At 44.8% G+C, this 21577-nt stretch overlaps 1 protein-coding gene across 1 annotated transcript in view; it reads left to right on the forward strand.

Annotated features, from left to right (window-relative positions):
* Positions 1-21577, forward strand: part of DDX43 (DEAD-box helicase 43) — a 995487-nt gene that overhangs the window by 81796 nt on the left and 892114 nt on the right. The window contains exons 4-5 of the mRNA XM_086925221.1: positions 4155-4289; positions 20852-20933. Coding sequence (XP_086781347.1) covers positions 4155-4289; positions 20852-20933 — 217 coding nt within the window. The remainder of the gene's footprint in view (positions 1-4154; positions 4290-20851; positions 20934-21577) is intronic.

Genomic DNA, 21577 nt, shown 5'->3' on the forward strand with positions numbered 1-21577 from the left:
ATTTGCACACAATTGCTAAGGTTATTCTTTCTGAAGGATTTATCTTCATGTTGGGTTTTTTGTTTTCATTATGACGGAAATGAACCTCAACTACGCAGCTAGGGCATGTTTAAAAAAAAATTATTTCTGAATGCAGTGCACATTTTGTGCCTTGCTTCTCTTGGAGCGTGGGGACGCAGAGCCTACATGGAGTGGCTGTATAAAGGACATAGCACCACTTTTTATTGAATAGAAGGTCAATATTTTATTAAGCGTAACATGAGCATACGTGCATAGAGGATGGGCTGGTGGAAGGCTGGGAGAGAATTACAGGCAGTGATGCGGAGAATTTCCCCGTGTTCGTTGATTACAGTTTCCAAGCAGCTGTGAGCACCAAGAGATTACGGTGCGTCCGCTCTTGTTCCTTGAAGACTCTTACTCTAGCGCTCTCTAGTTTGCTGTCTTGCCTGTGGGCATTTGTCCCCAGCCAGATTGCATCTTTAATCTGTGTGGTTTCTGCATGTCGTAAACTCTATCCCAATATTAATAGCTTTTTCGTTTTTTTTTCCTTTCTAATTTACATGCGCTTAATTTATTTCATGCCAGCCTTTTAAATCAGAAACGCGCTCCGATTAAGGTCCATTGAGAGCTTTACATTACTGTTGCATGTGTGAGTGCAGAGTGCGTGCAGAGTGACAGTGAGTGCAGAGTGCGTGCAGAGTAACAGTGAGTGCAGAGTGAGTGCAGAGTGAGTGCAGAGTGACAGTGAGTGCGGAGTGACAGTGAGTGCGGAGTGACAGTGAGTGCAGAGTGACAGTGAGTGCAGAGTGACAGTGAGTGCAGAGTGACAGTGAGTGCAGAGTGCGTGCAGAAACAGTGAGTGCAGAGTGTGTGCAGAGTGCAGAGTGCGTGCAGAGTGACAGTGAGTGCAGAGTGACAGTGAGTGCAGAGTGACAGTGAGTGCAGAGTGACAGTGAGTGCAGAGTGACAGTGAGTGCAGAGTGCGTTCAGAAACAGTGAGTGCAGAGTGCGTGCAGAGTGACAGTGAGTGCAGAGTGCGTGCAGAGTGACAGTGAGTGCAGGGTGAGTGCAGAGTGCGTGCAGAGTGACAGTGAATGCAGAGTGAGTGCAGAGTGACAGTGAGTGCAGAGTGAGTGCAGTGACAGTGAGTGCAGAGTGACAGTGAGTGCAGAGTGACAGTGAGTGCAGAGTGACAGTGAGTGCAGAGTGACAGTGAGTGCAGAGTGCGTGCAGAAACAGTGAGTGCAGAGTGCGTGCAGAGTGACAGTGAGTGCAGGGTGCGTGCAGAGTGACAGTGAGTGCAGGGTGAGTGCAGAGTGACAGTGAGTGCAGAGTGACAGTGAGTGCAGAGTGACAGTGAGTGCAGAGTGACAGTGAGTGCAGAGTGCGTGCAGAAACAGTGAGTGCAGAGTGCGTGCAGAGTGACAGTGAGTGCAGAGTGCGTGCAGAGTGACAGTGAGTGCAGAGTGCGTGCAGAGTGACAGTGAGTGCAGAGTGCGTGCAGAGTGACAGTGAGTGCAGAGTGACAGTGAGTGCAGAGTGACAGTGCGTGCAGAGTGACAGTGAGTGCAGAGTGACAGTGAGTGCAGAGTGACAGTGAGTGCAGAGTGACAGTGAGTGCAGAGTGCGTGCAGAGTGACAGTGAGTGCAGAGTGCGTGCAGAGTGACAGTGAGTGCGGAGTGACAGTGCGTGCAGAGTGACAGTTAGTGCAGAGTGCGTGCAGAGTGACAGTGAGTGCGGAGTGACAGTGCGTGCAGAGTGACAGTGCGTGCAGAGTGACAGTGAGTGCAGAGTGACAGTGAGTGCAGAGTGCGTGCAGAGTGACAGTGAGTGCAGAGTGTGTGCAGAGTGACAGTGAGTGCAGAGTGCGTGCAGAGTGACAGTGAGTGCAGAGTGCGTGCAGAGTGACAGTGAGTGCAGAGTGAGTGCAGAGTGACAGTGAGTGCGGAGTGACAGTGAGTGCGGAGTGACAGTGAGTGCAGAGTGACAGTGAGTGCAGAGTGACAGTGAGTGCAGAGTGAGTGCAGAGTGAGTGCAGAGTGACAGTGAGTGCGGAGTGACAGTGAGTGCGGAGTGACAGTGAGTGCAGAGTGACAGTGAGTGCAGAGTGACAGTGAGTGCAGAGTGACAGTGAGTGCAGAGTGACAGTGAGTGCAGAGTGACAGTGAGTGCAGAGTGCGTGCATAAACAGTGAGTGCAGAGTGCGTGCAGAGTGCAGAGTGCGTGCAGAGTGACAGTGAGTGCAGAGTGACAGTGAGTGCAGAGTGCGTGCAGTGACAGTGAGTGCAGAGTGCGTGCAGAGTGACAGTGAGTGCAGAGTGCGTGCAGAGTGACAGTGAGTGCAGAGTGACAGTGAGTGCAGAGTGACAGTGAGTACAGTCACTCAGCACCACCACATTATCACTCAGAACCACCACAGCACCACTCAGAACCACCACAGCACCACTCAGCACCACCACAGCATCACTCAGCACCACCACAGCACCACCACAGCACCACCATAGCACCACTCAGCACCACCACAGCATCACTCAGCATCACCACAGCCCCATTCAGCACCACCACAGCCCCATTCAGCAGCACCACAGCATCACTCAGCACCACCACAGCACAAATATGTTCTCTCAATGTTTCAAGCTTTATTACAAATGTCACAAAAAGATGTTAATATTTCACTTCTGTTCTTGGATTTCGTTACAATAAAATACACTGAACATAATCTTCACAAAAGTTATTTACAAAAGTTTAAGCTATTGCCATTATAAATTACAATCACTTTTATTAAGTATTAAAAAAAATTAAAAGCCATTGTTATTTGTAATATCAATACATCTAAGTCACGTAAATACAAATGTTGCATTACAAATGCTATAGGTGTCACATTTGCGAAAGTTATAACTATTGGCATTGTAAATGACAAAGCTATTAATTTAGCTATTTTCAAAACCAACACATAAATGAACATTTGGTGAATTACCATTAAAATATTTGACTTTTTTACTAAGATATTATTGTACTCTTTTATGCAAACAAAATTTAGATACTGCATAAATAACTTTAATAAAACATATTTTATATATAGCTTTTTATGTAAAAAAATAACTATAGCACAAAGCAAAAAACAATTGCCATTTACAATGCTAATAGCTCAAACTTAAATAATGCGAGACCTATTGCATTGCAAATGCTTGTTTGATTAAGCTGTGCTTCATCCATTTTTCACCCCTGCCCTACATTTAGCCTGGCTCTCTCCTTGACACCGCATTTGCATAAACATTGGTAAAGAATCTAGATTGGGGCATTGTAGGCTGTGTATACATGCAGACTCAGAGCAAAAGAACAGCTGGCACCTGTACTGGTTTTTTTAAACAATGGTAAAGCCTTAGATAAAGTTTACACAGATAGCCTATCTTGTTGTGCAGCTTCAGGACCCGACAGTTACACAAGGCACCAAGGCTGTTGATTCTTACCGATTGTTTCATTTGTGTGTTCTTCTCAAAGCTCTATTTATCTCTGGGCGTCCCTTGCTTGTGATCTTTGCTATAAAAACCAATGTAGCCATCGTTCAGGGTGCTCTCTCCTTGAGTATCTCTAAGGTGCTTGTCGGATTCGGCCCCCATTCATGAATTCTAATAAATGACCTATGGTTTGTATTTCGCTCCATTGTCGATTCCTCCTTACTTGTTAAGAACCCGTAGCGAAGTGGTGACCCTGCACCAGTAGGTTATTAATAATCCACTCCACAATACATACCTTCTGTCTTTTCTTTTCAAGAGAGGCTTTCGAAAGATGTGTGGTACAAGACTTCCTGATGTGATTAATACTTCCAATGGGCTTGTTGGTTTTAGATTGGCTCCCAGTTGCTGTAGCCATGAATTCTCCTACAGCAGCTCAGTCCTCCATTTGCAAATTCTAATTTAGTCAAAATACCATTCAGTTGATTTGTAATCGTTATTGAACGTAAAGGGCGAGGAAAAAACAAATTGATGGTGTATCGGAATGTTATAGATCCTTCATTTTAATTTAACTACGGTGCACATTCTGACGCTGTCCTTTGTCATGATGTTTTTGCATGTTGTGAGTGAAGGGGTGCTGATAATTGAATGTATTTTCTGTTCCTCAAAATGTATTATTGAGTCCATTTATTCAACAGATTACAGATTTGGATACCGTGACTCTGGTAAGGGGCTTTCTGACCATACCGTAACAAGTGGACCACCAAAGCCTACAATTAATTGGGCATCTCTTCGTGAAAATAAAGCAAAATATGAAGCCATGAAATGGGAAGGTAATTTCATTTGCCATTTTTTTTATTTAAACAAAATACTTCAACACCAGTATTGCTATTGAATGTAGCAAGCTGAATTTATCTATTTGAGGGCATGGTTTTTAGTTTATTGTTCTTGGAATGATGTAGAATTGTGCTTGTTTAAGGTAAAAAAAAAGTCCCTTCTGGATGAGGGCTGAGTTGTTTAGTTCAGCGATTAAAGTTGATTATTATGTTGTGGCATAAACGAGATTTGGGCATTTCTAAAACACCACACCACACCACACCACACAACGTGCTTAAAATATTTTTCAGGGTCCCTCTCAAGCTACTTAATTATTAATTTTTTTAACTGTTTTGTAGTAGTTTAATAGCGACAGAACATGTTACAAGGCAGTCATTTAACCCAGTGTGCAGGTGGACAGTCTCCCGGATTTATCTCCAAGTATATTAAACATAACTTTCTCATATGATTTTTAATCATTACATACATTTTGGTCATATCATTAATTCATCATTACTACTACAGCTAATGTTCAATCACTAAATGTGCCAGAAAGGAACTCTTGTGTATATAGTCAGTAGATTTTCCATGGGCCCCATATCTTTTAAAATTTGCGCAGACAGCCGCGTCCCTCATGCACTAACGTTTCAGCACGCTAGTACCAGTCCTTACCATTGCCCCATCCTAGTCGAACAATGAACAGGGCAACCCACTATTCCCCAAGGAAATGGGTAAGATCATTTCAAAAGACAGTAATCCTTGAGGATTTATTTAACACAAACCATTTCTTATTTCAATATTGTCATGATCATGAGCGAATTCTTCAATATAACACAAGGCAAGGTTGTTTTTGATAATATTTCTTTTAATCAAAAAATCTTATTTATTTTTCAGTTTTTTAGTTTCAGATATCAAATTCTGTAGTGTAAAACATAAATATATATACAATTCAAATACGGCAACCAAGAAGCACTGCTGTTATAGTTCTTTTGTATTTACAGCAGTATCATACACCCTCTGTACATTCGAATGGACCAGAAAACATATATTGCCATACAGTATCACCAATTTAGACAGTTTTCATTTCTTCAGTTTTCATGAATGTACCCATGGAACCAACAAAAGGTGTAGTAGCGTTGACGTTTCGGTCTCCCACATACTTAGTTCAAAGAGACCATCCTCAGGACGAAGAGGTTGCGCTTAACCTATTACAAAACATAACATACATTCAATATATCCACTTCCTTTAATGTATACATTCCTCAACCTTCCCAATATGTATATGCATGCTCGTCTGCCTACACCAAACCAAAACAAGGTGAACCTAGTTAGAGCCAAAAATGTATTCAATAACCACCAACGTGATAAAATCACATACATGTATATTGGCAATTACCAACAACCACAAAGTGTTACACACTGTTACACATATTTCTAAATACTCACTCCAACACCCAAGTCAGAAGCTTCAGTATTCGATCCTATAGTGAAAATGAAACCACATCAAAACCCCTTTCCACAGAATAATATGCTGGAATGTCATTACTGTCTTAGATAGTCCTCTCTCTTACCTCTACGTAATTCAACTTCGCCAAATAAGTTCTCAGTACTTCAGCAAAATATTCGATTAACTCCAATCTCTAAAATAAAAAACAGAGCCTCTCACTCAATATCGTCGTCGGTGTCGTCTACTTGATTATCCACATACAATACTAAAACCAAACTGTTCCTACCTTATTTTCATGCGGCAACTCCAAACTATTCAGTCGTCCAGCATTCTGCATACAAGCGTTTACAAAAGCCGCGACTTGCCGCTCTGACCTTTACCCTTGCGCGTAGCGTATGGGACGTGAACTCCAGTGTGGCGGCCATCTTAGACATCCAACGGTACATATACAGAAGCATATAATACCTCAACCTGAGCTGTTTATCGTACATCACCCCAAGCTAGTTATATAATAATAATATATGCCATATGCATCATATTATATATAGAAGCTCATACGTAACTCAGGGCCCATCCTAGTCGAGGCTTGCATGGTGACGCAGTTTTGCAATTGGCTACTACTATGCCCAATTACCAAATAGCTGTTGGCATCTGGTGGCCGACTTGTTCCGCCTGATCCACCCCGCCCCCCTATTCCCAAAATTAATAGTTTCTCACTCTGGGTAAACAGAAGCCGCATAAATCTCGTCAGGCTCCTCCTATATCTTGATCGCAAGACAAATGCCATTGTGTATGCATAAACGTACCCAGAAGGCCACATCTCTGGAGGCATTAATCACTGTCCATTCTCCCGATTCTTGCCATGGGTTCCCTAGTATAATACACTCCGTGTAGGAGGTTCAATTATAAGTCAAAATCCTTCCTTAATTGCGACCTTCCTGGGTCGCTGTACTGCCTCACTCCACTCCTCTACTGACTGTTCCCCAAGGCTTTGTTTCCAATACTGCTTCAGAGCCTCTAGCCCATCTGGTAGATTATTAATTATATTCAGATATATGAGAGGATTGATTTGTCTCAAAGGTTCAGCTAATACTGTCTTTCAAATGGGTTTACATCTTCTATTTGTGTTCTTTCGGTTTGTCAATTGCAAGGTCATGCCTGAACCTCTGACAACAAAACACACCCTGCTCCAGCATCTTGTATCCATCTTTAGCGTCTGGAACTTCTTCAGGGCTATACCATCCCAGTCATTCCCCCTAGTTTGCTGATTCTTACGAAGTCCCAGCAATCAAACCCAGCGAGTTGATTTGTCTCGCTCAATTGCTGGGAATCCCAAAGTTGTCCAAGTGTCTTATCCTATATTTGCAGTACCACTTTCATATATGTGGGCCAGCTAGGTCTTCCGCACTTTCCATATATGACTGCTAAGTAGCCTTTTGGTTCAAGTCCATATCGGTCATACCTCACTGAAGGCTCCTCCTGCTTAGTGAATACCTAATCATTTTTTGCCAACAGTGTGGCCCAGTAATATATCCTCTCATCCAGAAGAGGTTTTTCTCTGCCACAAGAAGTTTGTTGTGTATCTGCTATATGCACAAATAAATAATTTGTATTAATGTTTTATATTTATATTTGTGCATATTGTTTGTGTGTACACGGTTTGGTTGTGTCTTTCAAATAAATGTTTCCAGTATCCTTTTATTTATTTTTTTTAAATTTTTGAAAACCTTTATTGTGCATAAAAAGGAGGACAAATACGGGCCTACAACCGTCAGGCCGGCCACGAAACAGTTGAGCACGAGAGCAAACAATTTAGACCCCCCCAGCGGTATCAGGCAGTATAGCAACAAGTAATAGCAGTTACACAAAAGTGAATCATGCCGCCAAGGAGAAGGAGCAGTGAAGGTTAATTTTAAAAGTTTTTTTTTTATACATAAATCGGTAAAATTAAATCAAGGAGAACTGAGTCCATACAGTCCGTTAACAGTATATGCAGGCAGCAATAAACATGGCAGTAGTGACGACACCCAACAGTCTGGCGGCACAATTCCAAACAACAGGAGCATCAGTCCACATCTGCATACCACCCACAGCGCTACCCGCTCCTTAGAACCCTCATTACAGACCCAGAACAAGGAAAGAGAAAATTATAAAGAGATCATAAATAGATACCATAGAAATTAACGAAACTAAAACATACCCCCCACCCTACACACATGCAGAGGCTATGGCCTGCCCCCCCCCAGCAGAGTGTCTGTCGCCCCATAAACCCGAAATGTAGTAAGAAAGAGAAAAGGGAAGAGAGAAGAAGAGAAAGTAAAGGCCAAGATCAGAAGAAAGGCATAAAAGAAAAGCGTCACATTCGACATATAGGAAGGAAGACAAGTATGCAAACTAGTCTATGACCCCCCAAAAATGAGAAAAGTGGGGAGGAGCCAACAATTATCAAGCTCTGTAAGCTAGCGAGCAAAGCAGTGGTTAATATCCCAAACGGAGCTTCAGAATTAAAAGACCTCGCAACAGGTATAAACAAGTAGCCCACCTCCAGACCCCCGCGTCGCCCAGAACCAAGATCCTAACAACGAAGACCAGCAACAGGATATTAGTACTGCGGTCGTGAAGGAGAGAAACCATCGAAGGTGCAACAGTGTTAAGCCGGGGGCAGCAGTCAACTAAGATGGCCGCCTCGGACAAAGGAAGACAAAGAGTTAAAATGGACGCCACCCGTTACAGGCAACCCCCCGTCCCAGTAGTCGTTATTGGCAAGTCAGACACCCCAAAAAATTAACAGAGCCAATGGCCCCCTAGGTATCAGGATAGTTACAGCACAGAGTTCCCCAAAGGTACCCCAAAAGACCAAACACTTCAGAGGAAAAGGCACAGGTTTAAATGCGCGATTTTGCACGGGGGCCAGGAATAAAATAATACACAACACGGTGCCAACAAACGGTAAATGCCGGTAGACCAGAACCAGCAATTTCCAGCGCCTCAGTCCAACACAAGCCCACACCCCACCAGAAGAAGTAAGTATCAGGAGGAAGCAACTGCGATGTGCAGCAGAAAGACAGGACAGTCAAAATTACTCAGCCAGTGTCATTAAATGTGGTGCAGTCCAGGTCCCCGCCGGCCAATCCCACCAAAGCGACAAAAGGCAGTCCATCAACCCTGTCCCGATCGGCAGAAAGTCTTCAGGCCTGTCCATTGCTGCGGGCGACCTCCATCCAGGACAAAGAAGCAAGATGGCCGCTCACGGGGTAAGGGAACAAGAAAGACTCCCCGTGCCTCAGGGTCTCCAACACAGCAGGAGCATGTTACAGGGACTCCAGAGATAGATGCAGCAAGGGGGACATTTGGCAAGGAAAGCAAGTAGCCGGGCAAAATAGAGGGTGTCGCAGCAACTGTATCATCGATGGCGGGCAAACGTGTAACATTGTACCCAGGAGAGCGCCTCACCTCCGTCTCTTCATCCGGTAACAATGTATCTCCTTCAGGATAGAGCAAGGGCGGCGGGGGATCCTCCAGCCGGGCTCGCCCCGCGTCAGATATTGCGCCATCAATTCTCCGGACCAGTGCCCGGGCAGAGCTCCGCTTTACCGCCCTCAATTCCACGAGAGCGGCCAAGATATCACCGCGGGTCGGGTCCGCACTTTCCCGCTGCTTCCCCGACACGGCCAGCATCTCAGGGGCAATATGGGTTCGCCAGCACTGTAAACCCGGGATTAGCCAGAGTCTTGGCAGGAAGAGCAGGCGCCATGTTCTCTCTGCTGCCGGCTGGTAGTGGCAAAACGGGGACGATCACAGTAGTCCTGAAAGCAAGGGTGCAGCCCCCGGGGAAACTCCGTGCACAATTCAGGAGCTGCTCAGGCTAGGAACCCGCCACGATACTGTATACGCCGGCCGTCCACTGCAGGGGGACGCAATAAAATGGAGGTTGCCAGCCACTCATCGGATCGGCGACAAAGGAGGGCTGCCCGCGGGGGGTTCCAGCGACATCCACAGCGCCATCAAAGTCCGACCCGGATGAAGGGTCCGTCTCCAGCCACACGGGTAGCGCTCTATACTCCCATGACCATCGGCGGCGCCCCAGCCCGTCTCTCTGTCCACGTCCCTCAGCGTCTATCAGCGGTCGTCCGCGCCGGGTCCAGGGGAAGCACCGGAGGCAGAAGGAAAACACCAAGTCCGCCACCAAATCCGCCGGGAGAGGTATCAGGAGAACGCCAGTCTTGTCAGCGTCGGTGTCCCACGGCGGTGGAGCGGCACAGGTCAGGATAAATGGCCAGGATTATCGAAAAGGGCAAACGGCTTACGGAGCCGGGAGCTCAAGCGTCCGTCCCGTCCGCCATCTTGGCTCCTCCCCCTCCAGTATCCTTTTAGATTTGTAAACAGTTGCGTGACCATCCTGAAGAATATAAATTATATTGATGAGTGTAGGATCTGAGTAATTATGTATATTCTACAAATATTAGATAATCTATGGTGTAGGGATTTTTCTCTGTACACTTCTAGCAAGTTGGCATTTACTTACTTTAGACATTTGATGCCTTCAGCCCATCTCTTGAATACAAGTCTGGGGTGGATGACAGCTGGCTTCCTATTCTCTCTAGACAGCCACACACAAAGTAAGGGTGGGTGTGCCTGGGTGGTCTATCTCGTGCAGATAGGCCATCCAGAGAAAGATGGGAGGGATGAGCTGACACACCTGAAAGGGCTGTGTCCTTTCCCCACACAAATAATTGATTTACCCCCCTGTAGTGTCTGAAGCCAGAGCAGGAAGGGGGAACATCTGTGCACTTCAAAGCTTTCTTTGAGGTCTCCACTTCAAAGGCATCACTGGTTATAAGTACTGGACCTCTGGCACTACCAAATCAGTACACTTCTGGACCTGTGACTAGTCTGCTAGGAAGAAGAGCTACTGTGTTGCTAAAAGGAGTGTTACTTTGCTGAGCTCTACCTTGCTGTGTTCTTGCTAGTGGCGGCTCCACCACTAAGGCGAAGGAGCATAACCCCACTGCTGCAAAGCAGTGAAAGAAAGAACAATACGGGTCTGGTGGCTCAGTGGACTAAAGCAGCCACTGCATGGGGCCTGTGTTCGACCTCATGGTCACAGGATCAAATCCCGGCGGGTCCACTCAGCCTTTCATCCATTTGAGGTCGATAAAATGAGTACCATTGAGTTGGGTAACAATAAACATCTGTTATTCAGCGCCAGGACACCTTCAGGTAATCGTGCGCTTTACAAATACACCTGTTCTGTTATGTTATGTTACAATGATGCATGATGTATTTGTTCCTGCTGCACAGCATTACGCGGAGGGCAGACTGCTCTTCTCTCAGAGCAGGGGAGGAGTGGTTTACCCACTCTAAGTGTGCATATTCTCCATGCAGGCTGCATTACACCCATTTCCTGACTGAGCGCCGATCCACTGTGCTCCGACAAATCACACTGCTGCATTGTAGAGTTGTGATTGGCTTAGGGGAGGGTTTCTGGTCCGGCCCAGGGAGGAGAGACGGAGGTGACGTGCGGTGCGAGGGGGGCGGCAAGAAGGTAATTTTTTTCTTTAATTAAAAAAAAAAAAGTCACAATCCCTGCCCTCTGCCCCGCCACTTCCCGTTCCGTTCTGGGCACTACTGGATCTTGCCTTGCTGAGCTGCCCTGCTGTTCCTAGCTGAGAAGGACTGTACCTGAATCACTTGAACCCACAGTGACTCCAAGGGCTTGCTGACTTGCCTCCTGTTCCCGAGTCTTAGGGATATCAAAGACTTCAACCACCTGAATCTTCACCTGTACTCTACAAGCTCAGAGTCTTCCCTGCCAAGTAGTGACACCTCAGAACTGGATCCTTGTAAGTGAGGACTAAGGTGCTCTACATCCAGAACCCACCCACCCTCTTTGGAACCGGCGCATCTTTACTTTTGCGTGGGTTGGAACCTGTACATTCTCGTCATTACGTGTAGCGACCCGATGCACCGCCTCCGGAGCCAGCTCATCGCCTTCGGAATCGGTGCATCACATCCTGACCCGGCGCCTCGCTCTCTGAACTGATGCATCGCCGCAGTTGTGTAGAAAATGAGACCCGTCGTGTCTGCTGCACCATGCATCCTAGTTGCACAAATACTTATGACCACTAAAGTTAAGCCTAACTGTTCTGTGCAAAGCTACCAGGGGGTGGGCACATGGTACTTTAGGGTGTGTTGTGACTTGTTCTGACTAGGATTGTGGTTCCTGCTTGGACAGGGTGAATACCTCTGCCGACCAGAAAGCAAACTTCTAACAACAATTATCAAAATGATATGCCTCAAAACCCTTGATATTCGATGGGAGAGTCTTCTTGGGCAGTGCAGAGAACCGGACGTGGTGCAGGTGCTTAAGGCATTTTTGTCTACGTTGCAGCAAATTATGGAGACCTTTAATAAGTTAGTATCACAAAATCAGTCTAGTAATCTTCAAATGATGTTACCTACTGCAATATTTCCCCCCCCTCCTTTTTTACCAGTTTCACCACCTAAGCAACCTTCTCCACCACCTCTTCCTTCACCACCAAAGGAAGCCTCTGTGAGACCTAGGAGAAGCAATGAGGATTCTGTTAATTCATTTTATTTGGATATGGATGAAGTGGAATGTGAGCTTCTTCAAGACCATGAAGTACAAGATGATAACTTAAGCTTTGATCTCCCAAGTGGGCTGGATGAAAAGCTAAATACACTAGGTTCGTCAGATGATATTTCTAAACACCTTTCTTCAATGAAATGAGCTGCCAAGAAATTCAACCTACTAGTGGAGTCCGTGGGTCAAATCTGTTTTCTGTACGAATTCAAAAAACAGATGCAGAAATCTTTAAAATCTGTACCAATTTTAGATTTTGTGTGAACAGAAGGACTAACATTTATGAATACACTACCTACAGTTGCAGCTCTAATACCTCACCTGTATAATAAGTAAAGGCCTTTTGGATTCGGCTCTAGCTTGCCAAGCTGGTCAAACAAAACCATATTCAGTTATTTCAGCAGTGGCGCAAAGAAGAACTAACGCCCTAATTACACCATCATCTGGACTGTCGGTCAAGGATAGTAGAAGGATTGATGATTTGAGTAGGAGAATCTCTTGTATGGCACTGACTTCAATTAAAATCGCCAATATCCTGGCAATTCTAGGGTGATATGATCGCCAGGTGTGGCAGGACATTGCTTCCTCATTAGAGCTTATACTCAATGGTAAGAAGGAAATAATTCTAGCTATCCTTGAAGAAGGATAGTTAACCTCCTCCTATGTCGATGCAGCAATGAATATCTCAAATGCAGGTTTTGGGAAACTTGAAGTGGTACTGTCCTAAAAAGGCAATCTTCGTTAAAAAAAAACACTGCCTTTCGCACTAATGTCCAATCTAAAAAAATGTATATGCCCTTTGACGGCATTACTCTTTTGGGTAAGCAAGTTGATGAGGCTCTACAAGGTCTTTAAACTGACAGTGATTCAGAAAAGGGGGTGGTGATGAACAGAGTGTCTGAATTAAGCAGACCACTCTTACCCAGTCCAAAGATCAGGGCTTGATCCATCACTGTTTTTTATCTCACTGCACCATCCCAGCTCAGAACTTGGCTATATGCAAATTAGTCTGACCCTGGCCCAGTGCATCATGGGAACAGGGCAGACCAAACTACCAAGCCAATTCTTATACTGGGAAGGAAACAAGCTTCCGGGGACCGGTTTCTGGCATTTCAGCCGTCTTCGGCCCGGCTTGCTTGCATCCTGATGGTGCAATGAGCAAGGGACTCACATCTGAGTATACCCTTCCACGCTTATGGTAGACAAAAATGATTCAGAAAAGGGGGTGGTGATGAATCGTTTTTGGCCACTATAGGTGTGGCAGGGTATACTCAGACATGAGTTCCTTTCTCACTGCACCATCAGGATTCAAGCAAGCTGGGCCGAAGATGGCTGAAATGCCAGAAACCGGTCCCCGGTAGCTTGTCTCCTTTCTGGTGAAGAATTGGCTTGGTAGTTTAGTCTGCCCTGTTCCCATGATGCACTGGGCCAGGGACAGACTGATTTGCATATAGCAAGGTTCTGAGCTGGGATGGTGCAGTGAGATAAATAACGGTGATGGATCAAGCCCTGACCTTTGACTGGGTAAGAGTTGTCTGCTTAATTCAGACACTCTGTTCATCACCACCCCCTTTTCTGAATCGTTTAAACTGACGGTGACACTACAAAAGTGCTGGGACTCTAACAATACCGTAGATTTGGAACATCTAATTTTCGTGGCTCTCGAAGAGCTCAAACTTTCAGAGGCAGATTCAACCGATATGGAGGGCAGGGACACACATACTACCCTCAAAGACAATACCAATCCGCTCAGGGGTATTTCTACAATATCTTATGAGAGGGAATGGGGGTGCATATCCCAATCAACACTCATGGCCATTTCCTTTCTCATTGGATTACAGAGCAAGCAGCCGTGTGTCAATCCTGGGCCGTTCAGTGGCTGCACAAATCTTCGCTATTTTATTTTTCAACACTCCTTTTCCCCTGTCAACAGTGCCCCCTGTTGGTGAGTGATAGGCACACTGTGGTTTTGCAAAGCTCCTAGCCCCTTGCATAACCCCTCAATCATATGTGAGATGAACGCTGGTCCGTTGTCAGAGCTCAAAAGCATGGGCACTCTGAAGCGTGGAATGAATTCTTTCAGGAGGCATTTGGCAACAGTCTGCATCACAGTTCTTAGCTGAGTATGCCTCAGTCCATTTACTAAACATGCACACAATAACCAACACTTAATTAAACTTGTGAGTAGGGGACCCGTCTATAAAATCTAGCTGAAGGCTCTCAAAAGTGTCCATGTGGATGAGTAAAGTGGCCTGGGGCAGTTGAAGTACCTTTTCCAACATTATATTGTACTCCAAGAATACATTGTTTACATAAGCGTACAGCCTGTTGACGAAACTAGGCATTTTGCCAGCATTGGGAAAATAGTCCAATCATCACGTCCTACATCTGATGATCCATGGAAGAGTCAAGCCATGTGTGAAAACATTGTCATTGGCAAACATATTTTACCATTTGGACCTATACATATTCCCTCTTCTGTGTACATCCTCCACCTTTCCATTATTCCTTCTCCTCCACCCAGCCCTTTTTTGGATATATTTGGATCATAATACATAGAATCCTCCTCCATTCTAGTAACCTGTGGAGTAGAGGCAATCTGAACCATTGCTTCTTCACAATGTCTTAGTACTATTCTCTTTTCTTCTCGATCAATGAAAACATTTCCCTGTGATACACAGTCTTTGGAAGAAGTGTGTGCTGCACATTTGACAACTGCAACTCTTTTTGGCAACAACATGGCTTGCAACAGCTGTGCTATTAGTGGTGCATGTTGTATTTGTTGGCCAGCTGAGTTAAGGGAACCCCTCATGGCCACAGCTGGACAAAATCAGGGCCAGCCTGAAGGCATATTGGCTGGCTGTATATATGTTAACTATTGTTCCTTTAGCCCGTTTACATGTCCTAGTTAACGCCTCCAGTTCTGCAGCTTGTGCACTCTTGGATGTTAGTCTTGCCCCTTCTAACATATTTTTAGCCATGCCCAATGCGTAAAAGGCCTGCAGGGAGACGGTGGGAGCTCCGATGCATAAACTATCAACATGCAGATCTCCTTCAGCATCTGGGAATGGTGTGTCTCTTAAACCAGGTTGCACCTTTGTGTACCTATCTGTGGCAATCATACAATCATGACTAGCATCATCTGTTGTTGGGTCATCATTGTCAAGATCCCTGGTAAGCAAACAAGCAGGGTTGAAGGTGGTGAATATTTTGATGATAATTAGGGGTGCCAACAGTGTAAATTCATACCTGGTGAGACGTGAATTTGCGAGATGCTACGTTTTGGTCTATGTGAGTAGGGTGTTGACAGCATGTGGAACATGTAGGAACAGGGTGTGTCCTAAAACGATGTTCTCAGATTGTTCCACTCCCAGGGCTGCTGATGCTGCAGCTCCAAACACGGTGGGAGGGCTGCTGCTACAGAGTCGAGGGTGGCTGAATAATAAGCAACTGGGCTATAAATGGAGCTGTGTTTTTGTGCCAGTACTCCCAATGAGCAACCTTCATTCATAAGGCAAAACAGGTAGAAATCCTGGGTGTCATCTGGGATGCCCAGGGCTGGTGCTATACTTCACACATGCTTTAATGACACAAATGCTGTCTCACATTCTGAGGCCCATGGCACTGGGTCAGGCATTATATCAAGTCAGGAGAATTGGGACCAGTAGCTGATTATGGTACAGTGCCCGTGCTACACCATCAAGTTGTCAAACCAAGAATGAGGATCACTGTTCCATTGGCATGGGTGCTGGAAAAGTCACCCTCTCACTGATGAGAGAGAAAAGAGGAGAGAGGAAGGCGTGAGAGGATAGACCTAGGTCTAGGACCCACTTTGCAGGGAAGAGAACATGTCTTGTCTTATTTTGCCCTTACACACCCCGAAAGATGTCATGCTTCATCATTGGGCGTTTGGTCCTCATCGGGCGGCGCCGCAATGCCCTACGGGTCCCCCGAAGGTTCACTTTAAGGAGATCTTTTTTGAGAACAGCAGATACATGAGTACGGGTGTGTGGAGTGGGTCCTATGTGCACAGTGAAGGTGTGCGTGAATAATAAAAATGGCTAAAGGATACCAGAGGGAGAATATCTTTTATTGTGGCAGTCCCCTTTCCATTATAAAAATCCGAAAGGTTGTGTGTTACGCCTATGGGCAATGATGTACCCCTGGAAACTAAAAAGGTCGGGTTGACATGTTTCGCGCCTAGATGTTCATAACGATCCTTGGCGCTTCCCCAGGACCAGCAATAAATAGGGAAGTGACGTTTGCAAGTGATAGAGGGATTCTAAACCTCAGTGTAGATGGAGCAGGCTCATGCTGTGGAAAACTACAGCTCAGCTACAACTAGTTAGTTGATCCGCTCCTAAAAGTGACCTAGGAAAGGAGGGGAGACACACATGGATTATGAATTCAAGGTCCATCTATTTGCACTTTCCAGATTCAGAAAAGGTGCTAAACTGCCATCTCTCTGTTCATCCTCATTGATCAAACAATTAATGAAAGGGCTCTTCCGAGCATTTCCTCCGGTACGGCCTCCCCCGCCGGAGTGGGAACTTAACACTGTTCTAACGCAGCTAATGAAACACCCATTTGAGCCAATCCACAAGTCCAAACTCCAATTCCTCACATGGAAAGTCTCCTTACTTTTGGCTCTAACATCTCCTAGAAGGTTGACTGAAATTCAAGCCTTCACTATAAAGGAACCATTTGTACATTTCACTCAGGATTACATAACCATCCGGACTAATCTTACATTCATACCCAAAGTACCGTCACCGTTTCACCTCAATGAGCCGGTAAGATTAAGAACTTTCTTTCCGAATCCATCTACACCAGCGGAAAGAGCTTTACATTCTCTCGATATTAAAAGATGTTTAAAATTCTACCTGCAAAAATCAAAGGACATTAGGAAATCCGACCAATTGTTCGTGGCTCACGGCCAAGCTACTCTTGGAGCTGCAGTCACAAAAGCTACAATTGCCAGATGGCTGGCATCTACAATTCATTTCTTCCATGAGGCTAACAAGCCATTGCTAAGGAAAGCTAAGGCTCACTCTACAAGAACTGTTGCAGCGTCTACAGCGTTGTTTGCTGTAGTGGCTCTAGAAAATATCTGTTGTGCTGCGACATGGAAGAATGTCCACACATTCACAAAGCATTACTGCCTTCAATCTGCACATCAGGAGGATGCAGTGGTTGGACAGGCTGTCCTACGCCATCTTTTTCTTTAAGGTCAGATTCAGGTACCTTCTTTATTTTTTTAAATGCTATCTATGGCTTTCGTTATTCATGATAAAGACAATTTATGCAGTTATAGAAATGTTTTTTGTGTATATAATATGTTCATGATTAGATACATATTGTGATATTTGTATACATGTTTCATTTTCATATGTCTGTGATATGCTTTTAAGTTTTTTAAAGATTTGTTTATTTTAACATTTATTAACAGTTATCGATGCAATTTGGGAGTTTACGAACACTTGTCTCCCACCATCTGCAACCGACTGTATACTTTGTATACTGCTTGCTACTCTGATTCAGGCATGTGAATCTATAACCCCTTTGATGCTCATGACGAGCTCAGCTCGTCATGAGGCACGGTGCTCGTGTGCTCATGACGAGCTGAGCTCGCCATGACCACACCCATTTACATTGACCTCCAGCACATGAGGGGAATGAGTCAAGCAGCCAAGGTGTTAAAAGATACCCCCATACTGGATAAGAAAACTAGTTACTTACCTGTAACTACAGTTATCCAGTATTTGTATCTTTCATAGATTCCCATGCACCCACCCTCCTCCCCGAAGAGTCAGTTCTCTATTATTTGGGATACTTATTTCCCACTTGTGCTAAGGAAAATCTGAGGAGAACTTGCTCTGCTGAGTGTTCTAGAGGGTGCTGATTGGTTGGGACCAACTTTTGGTTCTTTTAGCATAATGAGGTAGATAGGCTACTAAGATCTAGGCCTCAGGCCTTTTACTTGGGGCCTACTACTATTATTTACCTTTGGCACTACTTTTTTATTTACCGTGGGACTCCCGCCTCGGCGACGGGGAATGATTCAGGCATGTGAATCTATGAAAGATACCAATACTGGATAACTCTAGTTACAGGTAAGTAACTTGTTTTCTTACGCTCCGCTGCATCACTGTAAAGAGGAGCAGGAATGCTTTGTATGTAATGCTATAGAGGGCATTCCTTTCCTTTCCAAGCACTGGTGCACAATGGGCTGCCTAGCGTCAATGCAGGCACGCTTGCACCAATAAAGATATTTCTCCTCGTTATGCCCCCCATGGGAAGACATTTCTTTTTAGCACATTCCCAGGTTTACCAGTTCTGGTAAATCTGGGAATGGGTCAAAAACCATAGGAGTTGCAAGGGAACACCCTTGAAAAGCCCATGGTGCGTCTTCCCAGAGCAGAGTAATGCAAAGCAGCGATTTGCATCTGCATTGCGTTACTCCAGATTTATGAAGCCACTCAGGGCCATGGGAAGCCAGGCCACTGCCTCAAGCCTTAAATGGATTGCCCATAACTCTGATTTACCAGTTGCCCATTGCTGCCACGCTTCCATTTGGCATTAGGATTTCAAATCTGGAATTGTAGGGGTGCTTGCGCTTTTCATGACCAGTTATTCCCACTGAGGGCTTCATTTACAAGCCCATTGCATTGCTGGTGCGTCTCTTTTGTAGATAGACCGGCAGCGAAGTGTGCCTGCCCATATTTACAATACCACGTAAAATCACTCTCCGTGACCTTTCACGGCCTTGTAAATATGTGCCGTTTGATAGGTGTTGCTGTGAGTGTTCCTACGCAACACATTCCCAGATTTACAAAGTGTTGTAAGCCTATGAATGCAACAGAGTCCTACACCTCCTCAGCGGAGGCGCAAGAGTGGCGCAACAAGGAGAAATACTTTTACTTCTCCTTGTTTTTGCTCTTTCTATATGTGCTGTATTCTGCAGCTCACATAGAAGGAGCACATCCTATTTTATGATAGTTTGTGTGCTGGAAGGTATTCCTTCCTAAACATAAACAATCATCCCTGCAACCCAGGCATGCTTGCACTATGGCACAAGGATGTCCTGTGATGACGCACTGTAAGGAAGAGGAGCGCCTTTGACTGGACACCAAAAGAGCGTTGTTGTTCTACCATGACTGCACGTGAGCATTCCGGGTGGATGACAAACTCTTCGTGAGATATTTCGGAGCAAAGAAGGGAAAGGCAGTGCAGAAGCGGACAATTTCCAGGTGGATTGTGCTCTGTGTTAAGATCTACTATGCACTGGCCAATAAGTAACTCCCTGATGGCTTGCGTGCTCATTCCACCTGAGCCAAGTCTGTGACCAATGTTTTAACACGCGGAGTTCCGGTCCTGGGGGCTGCAATGTGAGCCTCTCTGTACAAATTCACAAAACACTACTGGCTGGACAGTCAGGTCTGCGGGAAGGACACTTTGACTGTTCGGTTTTGCAAGACTTTGTGTGTGTGAAATTGTTTTGAAGACCACCTCCGGGAAGGTATTGCTTGGGTATCAATTCTAAGATGAGAAATCTGCAGCTAGAAGTCTCTATCAGATGAACAAGTTACTTATTTTTGGTAACACCTTATCTGTTAGAGACTCTGCCTAGCCGCAGATTCCTTACCAACCCACCCATCCTGCCCGCTCTGCGAACTGACTTCTAGATACAGGGCTTCCCTTTCAGTACCCTAATGTTCCACACCAATGGTCAGTACTCTACGTGTCTCCACGCTCCCTGCGTGGAAAGTCGCAAAAAGAAACTGACATCTTTATAGTCACATAGCATGTAACTTCTAGCTCGGAGGACACCATGCGGAGCTGAATGATGCCGCCTGCCTGCGTACAGGACTACTGCACACACACTTTTCCGGATCCAGTCTGACGCCTGGGGATAATTCTAAGGTAAGAAATCTGCAGCTAGGTAGCCTCTACTAGATAAGGTTTTACTGAAAGTAAGTAACTCTTTTATTGTTGCCAGAGGAGCAACATATTGGGACTTACCGGCTCCTGATGACCTGTTAGTTTTCAGTGTTGTTTATTGGGCCCATGGCTTCGATCACTTCAGGGCTGAAAGGCTTGTTGTTTGTGTCAGCTATCGATATGCTGAGCCCTTGACATATCCCTAAAAAGGGTCAAATTGTTCGGAGGGGGGTTTGCCAGACTGGTGATAAGAGGTCCAGTGAGCCTGTCATGGCTGAGTCTGTCTTTTCACCAAACCATAGAGGAATCTGTGGTTACATTGAGTAACCAACAGAAAAAGCATTACTGAAGGTAAGTAACTTGCCTTCACTACTCAAAGTGACTATTTTGTCAAATAAATGCATTGTGATGTGTGATAAAGAAACCTTTTTTTATCAGTTATATTTTATTGTAAAACATGCACTATAGAAAAGCCTGAGTGCATTTACAAACTTTAGAATCATCTACCTTTTGGTCTTTACATATACTTTATGGGCATATAATATATACATTATACATAATTATTTTAATTTGCTATTTATTCTAAGACCTACCTCCAATTGAGAAGCATTTCTACAAAGAAGCCCAAACAGTTGCATCCCTAACACAAGAAGAAGTTTCGTACTGGAGGTAAGTATGTTTTGGAAATATCGTTTTCCTAAGGAAACAGGATAGCTGATCTTGTTCTGCTGTGAGTAAAGTTACACTATGGTATATGACTTACTAAATTCTAATTTCATCACCTGCCTAAAACTCCAAATAAGCTGTACAGCTGTTGCTTCCCCTCCTTTTTTTTTTTTTGCAGGCAGCATGAAATGTGCTTCATGCATAGCCAATAGGTCTACCTTTCCTTTTTAGTATTATGTCGGGCCAATTGGCTCTGCTAACGCGTAGCCTTATAAGTACATGCATACAGAAAGAAGAAGGCCCAGGCAATCTAAAGTATGGACAGGATGAGGATAGCTCTGTGCAGGCTGGGAAAGGTGCATACAGAGAGATGTTGGTTTAAGAGCTATTCAGGGCTGTTAAACTTTCAGATTGCTAATTTCAGAATTTACAGAATGGTTTATAGTGTAATGAGCAGAAAAAAAGAAACATCAATGTCCACTATCATTTTTACTGGATTGTGCCAGTGTGTTTCTGGAAACCTGATATGCTTTTAGTGGTACCTTGTGTAATGCCTATAATAATAATAAATAAAATACATCACTTTTTACTTCACCTTTGTTGTTTCTAAACACTAAAAAGAACTGGTGTTCTCTTGGCTTAATGTA

The sequence above is a fragment of the Lissotriton vulgaris genome, chromosome 6 (assembly GCF_964263255.1).
Source record: "Lissotriton vulgaris chromosome 6, aLisVul1.2, whole genome shotgun sequence".
NCBI lineage: Eukaryota > Metazoa > Chordata > Amphibia > Caudata > Salamandridae > Lissotriton > Lissotriton vulgaris.